We start from the raw sequence: 13,958 nt of genomic DNA, 5'->3' as shown, positions 1-13,958 counted from the left end.
CACTGCAAACTTTAGGTTCAAACACAACTAAGGTACCCGTATTAAATACAACACCATCGAATAACCATTTTTTGTTTGCTTTATTTTCAGCCAGCATCAAACATGGGTGTATATCTTCTTTTACCCGACAGATTCCTAGAGCCAGCATCAAACATGGGTGTATACTTTCTTTTACCCGACAGATTCCTAGAGCCGCTATTCTCTTAGTATTAAAAATTTTGAAGACGACGGAGAGAGTTATAATTCGCCCACTATACAAATGAGATTATAAGTTCACCCATTACAATATATACAACAAACGTTGACATTAAGCATTTGAGGAAGCAGCAGGAACATCAATAATAATGATGATGATCATCATCATCATGATAATAATAATAATGATCATCATCATCACCATCATCATCACCATCATCATAACTGTATTGGAAACTGTTTCCTTGAATCCAAACACCATTACTTTAAATTCTCTTGTGGATACAGGGGATGTTTTGCCTTGGTTGTGCAAAGGTCGAACAATACTACTCCCAAAGACAGGTGATTTGACTGGATAAAGTCGGCTAGCCTGAAAAGTGAAACAGAAGGCTTTGCTGCTCAGAACCAGTCACTTTTGCATCAAAATGTAAATTATGAAATGTAGATTATGCAATAAATGTGATGAGGCTGTCGAACACATTGTGAGTGGATGTCCAGCTTTGGCACAAACACAGTAACTTCAGCGACATGATGGTGTGGCTCGATCGTTGTATTACCGTCTTCGCAATGCTTGTGTGTTTTGACTAATGTGATTGAGAAGATTCAGGCAAAACATGGCAAATATGCAGACCTCACTTTCGAAATTATTCTCGGTGCCTTAGGTTTGGTACATCCCAATTTGTTGACTGACAACGGGAGAGTACCCGGGTTTGCTACCAGGAATACAGCCCTTCTGACAATCTGGGTAATACAGAAGGCTTCAGTGTTGGGGAGACTTCACATTCTCCGAAAAGTTCTTGTTGGGTTTGACTTGACAGCGCTTCCTGGGAGAAGTCCCATTCGTTGTCTGGGCTGCGTGTAGAGGGAGGGGGCAAGGACCCTGAGCTGATGATGAGCCTAACAAGCCCGACTGTGCCAGGATCACCCAAACCCTTTTTGCTGTATTTTTATTTCAATCTGTAATGTGGAATATCCCATAGACGATCAGAACGTTAGACGAATGAGCCTTCACACTTCATCTCAGTGTATATCTAGAGTCAGAAAACTGAGTAGTTGCCAGGGAATGTCAGTGCCAAATAAATCGGAAGCATCCAAAGCTGCATGGTCAAGTTCTATGAGTGAGTGAGCTTGTTTTACGCCGTTTTTATCAATATTCCAGTGCTCATGGGTTTCACCAAAGTGGTAAACGTCACTTTGGGATTTCCGCCAAAATTAAGCTTGGGACACGCTGCGATATATATAACTAGAGTACTGTTCAAAGCAGCGTTAAACCTCACTCACTCACTCACTCACTCACTCACTCACTCACTCTACATCATATGTGAGTGTGTATTGGCTAACTTTCACAATCCCACTGGTAGCTGATCATGAGGTAGTGACTGAAAACTGTCCAGAACATCATGTGGGAAGCCAATGTTTGGTCCCCATGATACCCAGTTAGCTGCCTTAGGTTTGGTTCCCCGGGGTCTGTAACCAATCTTTCTGATAGATAATATATATTGTTCATAAAATATGTTTCATTCTTGAACTAGTATGTTATAATAACAAATTATACTGCCATTTGTTGACAGTATGTAATAATATGAAACTTGTTTCGATTGTTATATGGCTGAATATTGTCAATGTGATGGAAAACTTACGCGCAACAGGTATCGCGAGGCGGAATAGATATTTAACGGCCGCTTCAAATTTGAGAACGCAAGTTTCAGCACAGCAAAATGTACTTACTCCAGAGGCTAAAGTGTACCTGATTCTTTCATATCACTATAGTTACTCTGTCAGTACTTACAACTCCAGAGGCTAAAGAGTACCCGGTTCTTTCATATCACTATAGTTACTCTGTCAGTACTTACAACTCCAGAGGCTAAAGAGTACCCGATTCTTTCATATCACTATAGTTACTCTGTCAGTTCTTACAAGTCAAGAGGCTAAAGAGTACCAGATTCTTTCATATCACTATAGTTACTCCGTCAGAACTTACAACTCCAGAGGCTAAAGAGTACCAGATTCTTTCATATCACTATAGTTACTCTGTCAGAACTTACAACTCAAGAGGCTAAAGAGTACCAGATTCTTTCATATCACTGTTCATGACAGATTAGCTGTAGTGATATGAAAGAAACGTTGGTGTTCTTTGTTTCCATGACAGATTAGCTGTAGTAATATGAAAGAATCGGTCGTTCTTTAACTTCGTTTGAATGGTATATACCCAAAGAATCATGGTTAGACTCTAGGATTTGGTTGACTATATGCCATCGTATCCGATGTCGCAGGCTGCTGATCATGGTGGCCCATACTCTGTTTACAGGTCACCGCCATACAAATGGAACTGGAAGATTGCGGCGGTGTAGTAGATGTTAAAGCGCTCGCTCTTGAAGCAGACAACCCACGGTACGATGGGGAATCAGACAACTTAGTACTTGGGATGAAAGCGTGACATTTCGAAGGTGACATCCGCATGTTTGCCATGCATTTCCTGAATATGTCAATCACATTAGTGTCAAAAGGACAGAAAATTCAATAATGTTAATGATTGCATTGGATTTATCATAAAGCACAAAATTAGGTTTGTTGGCCTTGATACACATGAGGCTGTACACGGGCCTTTTCCAAAGAATTTTGTATTCATCATTTTCCATGACGCCCTCAACATATTCTTCATGTTGTTCATATTATTATTCATATTAGTATTATTATTACGGTCGTACAGTTGATTCTGCTTTAACCACAGTTTTCTGATAAATATGGAGAATGTTCTGTGGCATTTATTCACTACTTTGTCAATGACAGATAAAACATTACCTGCCCATGGGCGATTATCAACACCATCATAGAAATAACATGCTGTGCAATTATTTAAGTGTCAAAGGTAGGCTTGTTTGGCTGGAGGGGTAGTATGATATCATCTGAAGGAGTCTAGACGTCTAGAGTGCCCCTAGTTTTCTTCTCAACGTGGTACCTTTAGTACGCAGTTAATGAGAGTTGCTTCTTAACCCTACAACTTACGTCTGGCCAAGAGCGATTAATTCCCTGCCATTGTCTCCCGTCCCGACAAACAGCGAATGAACTTTTGAGGACTAGACTTCACAGTATTGTGATTGTAAAAGGTCATAGGATCATTGAACACTTGCCTCGATCAATTGCATTCATTACCTCCAAGGATAATTTAATCTATAGTTTCTTTGAAAGAAGAGTTAAACAAGTAAAACTAGAAGTCCTCATTTTAGACATGTTCCATTCGGCAAAAACCTAGGAGTGTGGGTTTGAATCCCATTCAACATTATCGTCAATACCTCACGGAGTTGAATACCGTCTTCCATCAGAAAAAGGACTGTTGACCGTTGTGGTATCCGATGGGCCATGAACACCTCCATCGCTCCCGTAGGGATTCCGGGTAAGAATATAGGTCCCCAGCACCATATGCTTGTCGTTAGAGGTGACTACATGGACAGGGTGGTTATCTGTATGCCATCGTATCCCAAATACGAGGAACGATGCTCATGTTGTCAGTCACTGGATTGTCGGGTCCAGACTCGATTGTTTATAGACCGCTGTCATATGTAGCTGGGATTGTTCTAAAAGTGTGAAAGCGTTAAACAACAAACAATTAATCATATCGATCAAAACACAAAGATAGCCAACACATATTGAACAGAGTAGAAGAAAAAAATATTTCAAATTCAAAATAATGTTTTGAAATTGCTATTATCTTTACAGTAAGATGTATTTTTAGGCATTAATACCAGTGTAGGATAACCAGTAGACGGAACTATCCAGGTTCTTATATTTCGACCATCGGCGCTAGCTGTACCTACAATGTCAGCCAATGAGTGTAGGTTCCAGAAAGATTCACTCAACTAGAGCGGATTTGACCTCCGTCCGTTGCACATGGTCACATATCATTATTTGACTAAAATTAGAAATCGTCACCACGACGATCCATCCTTTGTGTTGTGTAAGTCATTGAATTGTATACGATACAAATAGTTCGCTACAATGCAAGGTTTTAGTGCATGCATGTGTTTGTTTGGTTCTTGTTTAACGCCGCACTATTCCAGCTATATGACGACGGTCTGTAAATTATTAACCAGAAAATCCAGTGATTGACATCATCAGCATCGATCTACGCAATTGGGATTCGATGACAAGCATCAATCCAGTCAGCCAAATTGACCACCCGATCAATCAAACACAACGTTAAATGACACAATGTATTGAGGCCGTCTCGTGGTTTCCTTCAGAGAAAGGATCAGAGGCCGTTACAATACTGAAACACTGTGACAACATGAGATAATCAAACACAACGCTGTACCGGTTCGAATCTCATTCCATGTGTTTGGAGGTCGACTTGAGCACAAAAAAACACATCTTTTCTGATTTCGAGTTGAAGTTGATTATTCTTATGATCAGCATATGTTTGGCCTAAATTATTTTGCAAATGTACAAACACGTAATAGAAATATTTATTCACAGCATAAAAAAACACAATTTGCATCTTGGCTTCATCGATATTAGCTCATCATTTAAACACAAGAAGTAACAAAAAATGACAAGCGCAAAGCATTATAAAAATGAAAACGGTCAAGCCAAATACATTTGTGAACTCTGTACAAATGTATAGACAGATGTAATGTATTTTTGTTGCATGGCGACCTTCTTTTCTAGTAGTTACTAGTGTAGTGAAACATTGACTGTACAGTGCACGCACATCGCGTTAGTTCCCACGATTGATCAGTACAATGACGATGACGTTCACAGCACTCCCGATGACGTCAGCACCACCCCCGATGACGTCAGCACCACCCTGGCGTCCATGTGTTGTTGTATCTCTTGGGGTCCCCTTTTGGGTCAGGGTGGTCAGGGTAGTTGGCTGGAACCATATGTCTCTTATATTCAAGAAGGCGCTCTCGTAGCTTAGCAACCATTTCTGGCATGGCTTCTGCAAGATCATGTTTTTCCAGGGGATCATCTGAGAAAGTGAAAACGAAACGGCTCTATAGGTCAACTGGTTTAAATACATTAACAGAGAAACGCTGAAATTTTTATGTAAATCGTCAATGTCAATTAACAAACAGATTCCTTTGGGCATAAAAGACAATTGTACTGAAAATTATATTAAAGGATCACTGAAAATCAATGATGACACCAGGCATTCGTGGAAGGATGAGCATGTCCTGCTCTCCCAGAAGAACCCGCCACTCACACAATTTGCATAAATGAAAAATAATGATCACTAATAGCTTCTTATGTTCTTTGACAAATCATTTATCAGTTATGTCTTATAATGACTGGTAAGCTTCAATATAATGACAGATCACATACCAAATCATACGAGATTCATTGTGATCACAGACACTGACATTCTAAGCTCAACCAATCAACATGGTTTATTCTTGACATTGTATTTTTAGGCCATAGAAACGCTTGTACTAGTCTGGATCTGTGCCAGTATGATAGCGCTACTCCACTGAGATACCAGTCCTTGTGTTATCCCTTCAGGGACCGCCCCCGTGCTTGGGTGGTAGAGCGTCCGCCCAGAGAGCTAAAGGTCCGGGGTTCGATCCCTGACCGTCATACCAAAAGACGTTAAAAGATGGTACTTGTTGTTACCCTGTCTGGCGCTCGGCTAAAACAAGGACTGGTCGGCTCGGAGTCAGTATACTGTGTCTGAGTGTGGTGTTCATGTTAAACTGCGGCATGGTATCGCAGTGAGCTAGCACTATAAATCGGCTTCAGTCCGGACTAGTACACACACATGCGTGCATGCACGTCGCTATATAAGTGCAATAATCTTGTACACGGCTTTAAACCCAATTTCACCTCACCTCATGCCTTTATGCCAAGCGCCAAACGTTGTTTGGTTAACGCGGACGGCATTGAAACACCTTTCGCTGTCGGAGCAGCACAGACAGATTGTAGTTTACACATACACTTACAGAGCTGTTACACACACCGCCAATCCCACGTGTTTCGTCAGAACATTCATAGGGGATACGGACCCTTGGAGATACGGGGTAGAATATGATGACAGCAACCCATGCTTGCTGTGAAAGGCGACTAAGCGTGTCGTAAGAGGCGACTAACAGGATCGGGTGGTCAGGCTCGCTGACCTGGTTGATGCATGTCATCGTATCCCAATTGCGTGGATCGATGCTCATGAAATCAATCACTGGATTTTCTGATCCAGACTTGATTATTTACAGACCGTCTTCATATAGCTGGAATATTGCTGAGTGCAGCGATAAACAACAAATAAACAAACAAATAAACAGAGGATACGATTTTTAAATGTCTGTTTAAGTGGAAATATGTACTAAGAGGTGTTTCACTATTTCTAGGTTTAAATATGAACAAAATATTAAACATTGTATTGTTCTTTCGGTTTACTTCAGGGATGTCAAGCGACATAGGTTACGTTGGTGTGTTATTCATATTTCAGTTTTTCACTCCATTGGTGATTTGTGCTTTGTATCGTACTTTACAAATTGGTTCAACATTTGGACTCCGATCTGTGTACCTTTGAGGTTGAACAAGTGTGTCTCCTTTCCCTGAGGGTCGTACAGGTGCTTCTCGTATATGTCATCCTTGGTGTTGTTCATGGGACGATGCCATCCATCCTGAGTTCCGGGGTATCCCAGCAACAGCTTATAGTCCCCCATCCTGCAAAGACACGGATATTGAGGCTGCTTGTTTCCCTCTGTGCGCGCTCATGATAAAAGATGGCATCGCCGTTGATATGAAAGCGAAAGGTGTGATAATTGCGTTAATTCTCATAACCTAACAACCACTAGAGGCCAGTTTCACAGCTGTTGTGTTTCATACATCCAATCATTACATGTTAATTGTAATCTGTACAAATGTTATTGGCAGCGTTAACCGATGATGAGGCCTAACAGCATCCCTAAATGGAATATGGTGTTTAAAAGGTAACAGATGAGGTGAGATGAATTGGGGTTCGCGTTCACTCCTACAGCTACTTAACAATATTAGGGGTGGTCGGGTAGCCTAGTGGTTAAAGCGTTCGCTCATCACGCCGAAGGCATGGGTTCGATTCCCAACATGGGTACAATGTGTGAAGCCCATTTTTGGTGTCCCCCGCCGTGATATTACTGGAATATTGCATGGGTTCAATTCCCAATGACAGAACAGAAACACCGGTCAAAGTGGCGTTAAACCAAACTCACTCACTCACCCACTCACCTTATGCCTGCTTGCCCTTGTAGTGGTATGACGTAGTCGTCTAGATTGTAGATGAACTCTGACCTCTTTGAGGGTCCTCCTGTGCTAACAGCTTGCCACTGATCAATCCCATCGATACCCTTTACTTTATAGGAAAAGATCAAATAAATAAGACATAATAAAAATATAATTATTTCACGTCATCTGTGATCTTTTGTACCCTTTACTTTATAGGAAAAGATCAAATAAATAAGACATAATAAAAATATAATTATTTCACGTCATCTGTGATCTTTTGTACCCTTTACTTTATAGGAAAAGATCAAATAAATAAGACATAATAAAAATATAATTATTTCACGTCATCTCTGATCTTTTGTACCCTTTACTTTATAGGAAAAGATCAAATAAATAAGACATAATAAAAATATAATTATTTCACGTCATCTGTGATCTTTTGTACCCTTTACTCTATAGGAAAAGATCAAATAAATAAGACATAATAAAAATATAATTATTTCACGTCATCTGTGATCTTTTGTACCCTTTACTTTATAGGAAAAGATCAAATAAATAAGACATAATAAAAATATAATTATTTCACGTCATCTGTGATCTTTTGTACCCTTTACTTTATAGGAAAAGATCAAATAAATAAGACATAATAAAAATATAATTATTTCACGTCATCTGTGATCTTTTGTACCCTTTACTTTATAGGAAAAGATCAAATAAATAAGACATAATAAAAATATAATTATTTCACGTCATCTCTGATCTTTTGTACCCTTTACTTTATAGGAAAAGATCAAATAAATAAGACATAATAAAAATATAATTATTTCACGTCATCTGTGATCTTTTGTACCCTTTACTTTATAGGAAAAGATCAAATTAATAAGACATATTAAAAATATAATTATTTCACGTCATCTCTGATCTTTTGTACCCTTTACTTTATAGGAAAAGATCAAATAAATAAGACATAATAAAAATATAATTATTTCACGTCATCTGTGATCTTTTGTACCCTTTACTTTATAGGAAAAGCTAAAATAAATAAAAGACATTAAAAATATAATTATTTCACGTCATCACTGATCTTTTGTACCCTTTACTTTATAGGAAAAGCTAAAATAAATAAGAGACATTACAAATATAATTATTTCACGTCATCACTGATCTTTTGTAGTCATGTTAAATTCCATACACTGGACTAAAGATATATTTTACAAACGCTTCAACAAGGGAGGTAATTGTCTGGTCGAGACTCGATTATTTACAGACCGCCATTATAAAGCTTGGAATATTGCTGGATGCGGCGTAAAACAAACCAAACCTAATTGAAATCCTCATTGATTGTTTATAAATAAGATGAGGGGAGGGACACTGGTGCCCCCCGGTCGTCAAAAGCTGAGCATAGTTGCGTTCCTTGCATGGTCGCGTCAGAAACTTCGTGGGTTCGAAACCAATATTCGCCGTCATAATAATTCTCAGTTTATCAACGCCATGCCATAAGTTGGTTTCACTGAAGTGTCCATAACACCAGCGCCACTTCGGGTTTTCCTCCCACATTTAGCTCACGCTGACATCCTGTGCAAATCACTTACGCACATTATGATGTGTTTCTCGTGAATCGCCCTGATTATCTGTTAGTTGATGTTTTTCAGTACCATACCAGTGCAAGTTTGGAACAGTAATTCACTTATATCACGGCATGTCAGCTTACTGTTGGAGGAGGGGGCACGGTGACCCAGTCGTCTCAGGCGCCGCAATTCGCTGTGCAGAGTTGCGTCCCTTGGGCAAACCAGAAACTTATGATTGTGGGTTCGAATCCCTATTCGCCCCGATTATGTTTCAAGGTTTGTCGGCACCATACCTGTGCTCGTGGGTTTCACCGAAGTGGTAAACGTCTAAGACCTGCATCACTTTCCTTCCACATTCAGTTGACACGCCGTGAGAAAACTGGAATACTGTTAAAAGCGGTGTACAACCCAACTAACTCACTATTATTGAAGGAAAGCACGAAGTGATACAGTTCAAAGACGTTTATAGATTTGGTGAACCCAACAAGCACAGCACGGGTATGATGCTGAAAATACAGCGGCTTTAAACAACATTGTGTCAGTTATATCACCAACTGTCTGTTTGATGAAACAACAAAGCCCAAAGCGATAAAGGTCAAGTTTACCACTTTGGTACAAAATATGTTCCCTCACCTGGGGTCCCCCCTGCAGCAGAGATGAGAGTCGGCATCCAGTCCACTGCATGGATCATTCTGTGAGCAGGGACAATAATACCAGCATGAGGACGATGTTAGAGAATAGCATAGGAGCCAAGAGGAATTCCTCTCCCGAGTGAATGAGTTCATTTGGAACCTTTAATGCAAACTATCATTATATATGTTCGTTTTACGATCACAAGTAGGTCAGCTGAGTCAATTTATTATTTAGTGATGAAAAATATGATGCGATACATGTACCGTTTTTATCCGAAAATATATGATGAGATACTGTTTTTATCCGAAAATATGTGATGAGATAGTGTTTTTATCTGAAAATATGTAATGAGATACTGTTTGTATTTGAAAATATGTGATGAGATACTGTTTTTATCAGAAAATATGTGATGAGATACTGTTTTGATCAGAAAATATGTGATGACATACTGTTTTTATCTGAACACATTTGATACTTTTTTATCTGCAAATATAATATGAAGTACTGTTTTTATCTGAACATATATATGATGAGATACTGTTTTCATCTGAACATATAATATATGATGAAATACTGTTTTTATCTTTCGTGTGAAATAACACTTTATGTTGGAAATTATTCCAGAGAACGAGCGTGACGATGTACGGGAAAAGGCGTAATAAATCACCTTTTTAATGTCGCTACTGGACCAATAATATGTTTATCTTGTGACCTGATAAAGTTGTCATTTAGAAATGAATGAATGCTACACATGTTACTTGACAAGCAAGTCATCTAAGTTGGAACTACGTCACATGAAACTGGCATGGACAATATTAGATTTATTCTGATCGACTCTCCCTCTGATGCTCAGCATTCGACTGAGAATCAAACAAAACAATAAAAACAGCCCAACATCAATACTACAAACAGTCCATCTCACCCGTTATAGGTGTAGCCAGTCTTCTTGAGCCCCGCCCCGTGCAGGAACGCCGTGCCCCTCGTGCCCCCCTCCCAGATGGAATGTTTCCCCCCTCTCAGGGGCCAGTTGTTGCCGTGGCTGAAGATCTCGGCTCCATTCTGGCAGCATGTAACATGCAGTATACACACAATGAAAAGACATATTTCAGTTTGATCGAAACCTTCTGGAAATGTGACTGAAATAAGGAACTGTGCACAGTCAAGGTCAGCATTGTGTTTTGTGTATCTCAGTATGTTCATATCTGTTTTCTCTCCACCCCAAAACGTATAGCATTTACCTGAGTATAGCATTTACCTCTGTATAGCATTTACCTGTGTATAGCATTTACCTCTGTATAGCATTTACCTGTGTATAGCATTTACCTGTGTATAGCATTGACCTGTGTATAGCATTGACCTATGTATTGCATTCACCTGTGTATAGCATGTACCTATGTATAGCATTTACCTGAGTATGGCATTTACCTGTGTATAGCATTGACCTATGTATTGCATTCACCTGTGTATAGCATGTACCTATGTATAGCTTTTACCTGAGTATGGCATTTACCGAAGTATAGCATTTACCTCAGTATAGCATTTGCCTAAATATAGCATTTACGTAAGTACAGCATTTACCAGAGTACAGCATTTACCTGAGTATAGCATTTACCTACGTACAGCATTTGCCTAGGTACAGCATTTACCGAAGTATAGCATTTACCGAAGTACAGCATTTACCTACCTACAGCGTTTACCTATGTACAGCATATACCTACGTATGGCATTTACGTCGCTACATAAGTGCAATAATCTTGCACGCGACGTCAAACCCAATTCACCTCACCTCACCATTGTAGAATGTTTGACGTTCTTGATGTGAATCGTCTGGAACGTTGAGTTTCCGTCATAACGGAGTCTGGACTAACGAGGGTTCGCGGTACTAATTGCCGAAACAAGTGTAAGAGAAGTGTATAAGACACTACAGAAATATGCAACTCACATCCGTCGTCAAGAGAAACAGTGTGTTGTCATAGAGACCGGTTTGTTTGAGAGCAGCGGTTACGTTGCCAATCGCTTCATCGAGAGCAGAGACCATTCCTGATGGATACAACAATAACATATAAAGAGTTCAGTGGACAAGACGTCTCTTTAATTGAAATTGCCTGGAACGTCATTAAAATAGTGAACTTCCATTGCTGTATGTTAAACATATTTTGGGGACGTCATGTCATACAACTAGTTGAACAAGTAGTCTAAATATGTCATATCTTCCCTAAACGCCATACCAATGCCTCCCAGACCATTGCAGTGATCAATCATTGAAATGATAGAGCATTTACGGAACATGATACGTACCGCTGAAAACCCGCCTTCCTTCGTTGTTAACATTCTTGTACAGATTAACATAGCGTTCGGGAGCCTGTAAAACATGGGAAGAGAATCACAATTAACGCTTTGTGGGATGGTGTTAACCATTCCTGCTGTTATCAAACAGATAATAATAGTGACACACATAGCACCCATGTCCATCTTGTATCAGAATGTCTTCAGACTTGATGCCAAGTGATGGGGTCCCTTCGTGGAAGTCTGTTGGTTCAGAGCTGTGTTATGTGCCTTCCTGGGCTCTACTGCTTACACGTCCGTCTCGTGTGGCCTTATACCAGATAGAGTGCCTTGAGATTAGAATTTAAATATGCAAGTTTCATCAAAACAGCTCCTCAGCAGTTACCGTGGATCACTGGATACTTGATCAGAAGTAATCTGTCAAGGACGCACGAAGAACGTGGAGGGGATACACACGAAATCTTTAGCTTGATTTGTGAATGTGACATTCAAAATACAGTCACTTACAGAGTAGAAGGGTGTCTCATGTTTCAGTACCTGTGTGTCTGTCTGTGTACCTGTGTGTCTGTGTCATTGTACCTGTGTGCGTGTGTGTCAGTGTACATGTGTGTCTATGTCAGTGTACCTGTGTGTCTGTGTCAGTGTACCTGTGTGTCTGTCTGTGTTCCTGTGTGTCTGTGTCAGTGTACCTGTGTGTGTGTGTGTCAGTGTACCTGTGTTTCTGTGTCAGTGTACCTGTGTGTCTGTGTCAGTGTACCTGTGTGTGTGTGTGTGTCAGTGTACATGTGTGTCTATGTCAGTGTACCTGTGTGTCCGTGTCAGTATACCTGTGTGTCTGTGTCAGTGTACCTGTGTGTGTCTGTGTCAGTGTACCTGTGTGTCTGCATCAGTGTACCTGTGTGTGTGTGTGTCAGTGTATGTGTGTGTGTGTGTCAGTGTACCTGTGTGTCTGTGTCAGTGTACATGTGTGTCTGTGTCAGCGTACCTGAGTGTCTGTGTCAGCGTACCTGTGTGTGTGTGTCAGTGTACCTGTGTGTCTGTGTCAGTGTACCTGTGTGTCTGTGTCAGTGTACCTGTGTGTGTGTGTCAGTGTACCTGTGTGTCTATGTCAGTGTACCTGTATGTCTGTGTCAGTGTACCTGTGTGTCTGTGTCAGTGTACCTGTGTGTCTGTGTCAGTGTACCTGTGTGTGTGTGTGTCAGTGTACCTGTGTGTCTGTGTCAGTGTACCTGTGTGTCTGTGTCAGTGTACCTGTGTGTCTGTGTCAGTGTACCTGTGTGTCTATGTCAGTGTACCTGTGTGTCTATGTCAGTGTACCTGTGTGTCTGTGTCAGTGTACCTGTGTGTCTGTGTCAGTGTACCTGTGGGTGACACAGTACCTGTGTTGGAGAGTGCACAGACTGGAACGGCAGATAGAGGAACAATGGTCGGCTCTTGTCATGTTTTTCAATAACACTGACAATCTTCTGGGAGTACAGGTTCTGGAAACCAAAGTCGAACTTTGTACGAAAGTGTGTATTAACATAATACCGTTTTGTATGGAGTATCATTAAATAATATATCATATGATTTCCAAAGATGTATGAGCTCTCACTAACTTTGAGATATTGAACAAAAGTACATTAAACTGTAGTCCTGTGTATGACAACAATGAGGGTATTATTTCGTTATATAAACATTGTATTCGTTGTATATTTCATGTCATCACATGAGTGACGTCACACACACATACCGCAGAATACTGGCCTTCGTACTGCCACGCAGCTTTCTGGTCATCCCGGAAGTCCAAATATCCTGCTGTAATACAAGCACCGGGGTCAGCGGCAAAGTCCAGACAACTTCGTCTACACTCAAACAAGTACATGTTTTGCATAAATGTAGTAATAGTGAACACATGAGATGTTTCACAGACGTTGGATGCTCATTAAAATTACAAGAGGAGGGGGGGCATAAAATTGACTGTCACATTGTTGTGATTGCACTGGTTCATTCATGCCGCTTTCGGCAATATTCCAGCAATATCACGTCCGGGGTGGGGGTGGGGACACCAGCGTGAGTGAGTATGGTTTTACGCCGCTT

General features: G+C 40.3%; 1 protein-coding gene and 1 long non-coding RNA gene across 3 annotated transcripts in view; one reads left to right on the top strand and one right to left on the bottom strand.

Annotated features, from left to right (window-relative positions):
* The window catches only part of LOC124121941, an 85,617-nt gene that overhangs the window by 58,988 nt on the left and 12,671 nt on the right, over positions 1 to 13,958 (top strand). Inside the window, exon 2 of the long non-coding RNA XR_007220369.1 lies at positions 2,504 to 2,642. This is a non-coding gene — a long non-coding RNA (uncharacterized LOC124121941). The remainder of the gene's footprint in view (positions 1 to 2,503; positions 2,643 to 13,958) is intronic.
* The window catches only part of LOC125378601 (arylsulfatase B-like), a 39,882-nt gene continuing 30,560 nt past the window's right edge, over positions 4,637 to 13,958 (bottom strand). For both annotated transcript variants that reach the window (XM_048394261.1, XM_048394260.1), the window contains 9 exons: positions 13,612 to 13,676; positions 13,259 to 13,360; positions 11,892 to 11,955; positions 11,536 to 11,633; positions 10,516 to 10,652; positions 9,594 to 9,652; positions 7,396 to 7,519; positions 6,713 to 6,855; positions 4,637 to 5,164 (listed from right to left, as the gene is read on the bottom strand). In XM_048394261.1, coding sequence (XP_048250218.1) covers positions 4,989 to 5,164; positions 6,713 to 6,855; positions 7,396 to 7,519; positions 9,594 to 9,652; positions 10,516 to 10,652; positions 11,536 to 11,633; positions 11,892 to 11,955; positions 13,259 to 13,360; positions 13,612 to 13,676 — 968 coding nt within the window. In that variant the 3' untranslated portion in view covers positions 4,637 to 4,988. The remainder of the gene's footprint in view (positions 5,165 to 6,712; positions 6,856 to 7,395; positions 7,520 to 9,593; positions 9,653 to 10,515; positions 10,653 to 11,535; positions 11,634 to 11,891; positions 11,956 to 13,258; positions 13,361 to 13,611; positions 13,677 to 13,958) is intronic.

Source organism: Haliotis rufescens, unplaced genomic scaffold (assembly GCF_023055435.1).
Source record: "Haliotis rufescens isolate VD_foot unplaced genomic scaffold, xgHalRufe1.0.p SCAF_13, whole genome shotgun sequence".
Lineage (NCBI taxonomy): Eukaryota > Metazoa > Mollusca > Gastropoda > Lepetellida > Haliotidae > Haliotis > Haliotis rufescens.
The sequence above is the reverse complement of the archived record's forward strand: the minus strand, read 5'-3'. Positions and strand labels throughout refer to the sequence as shown.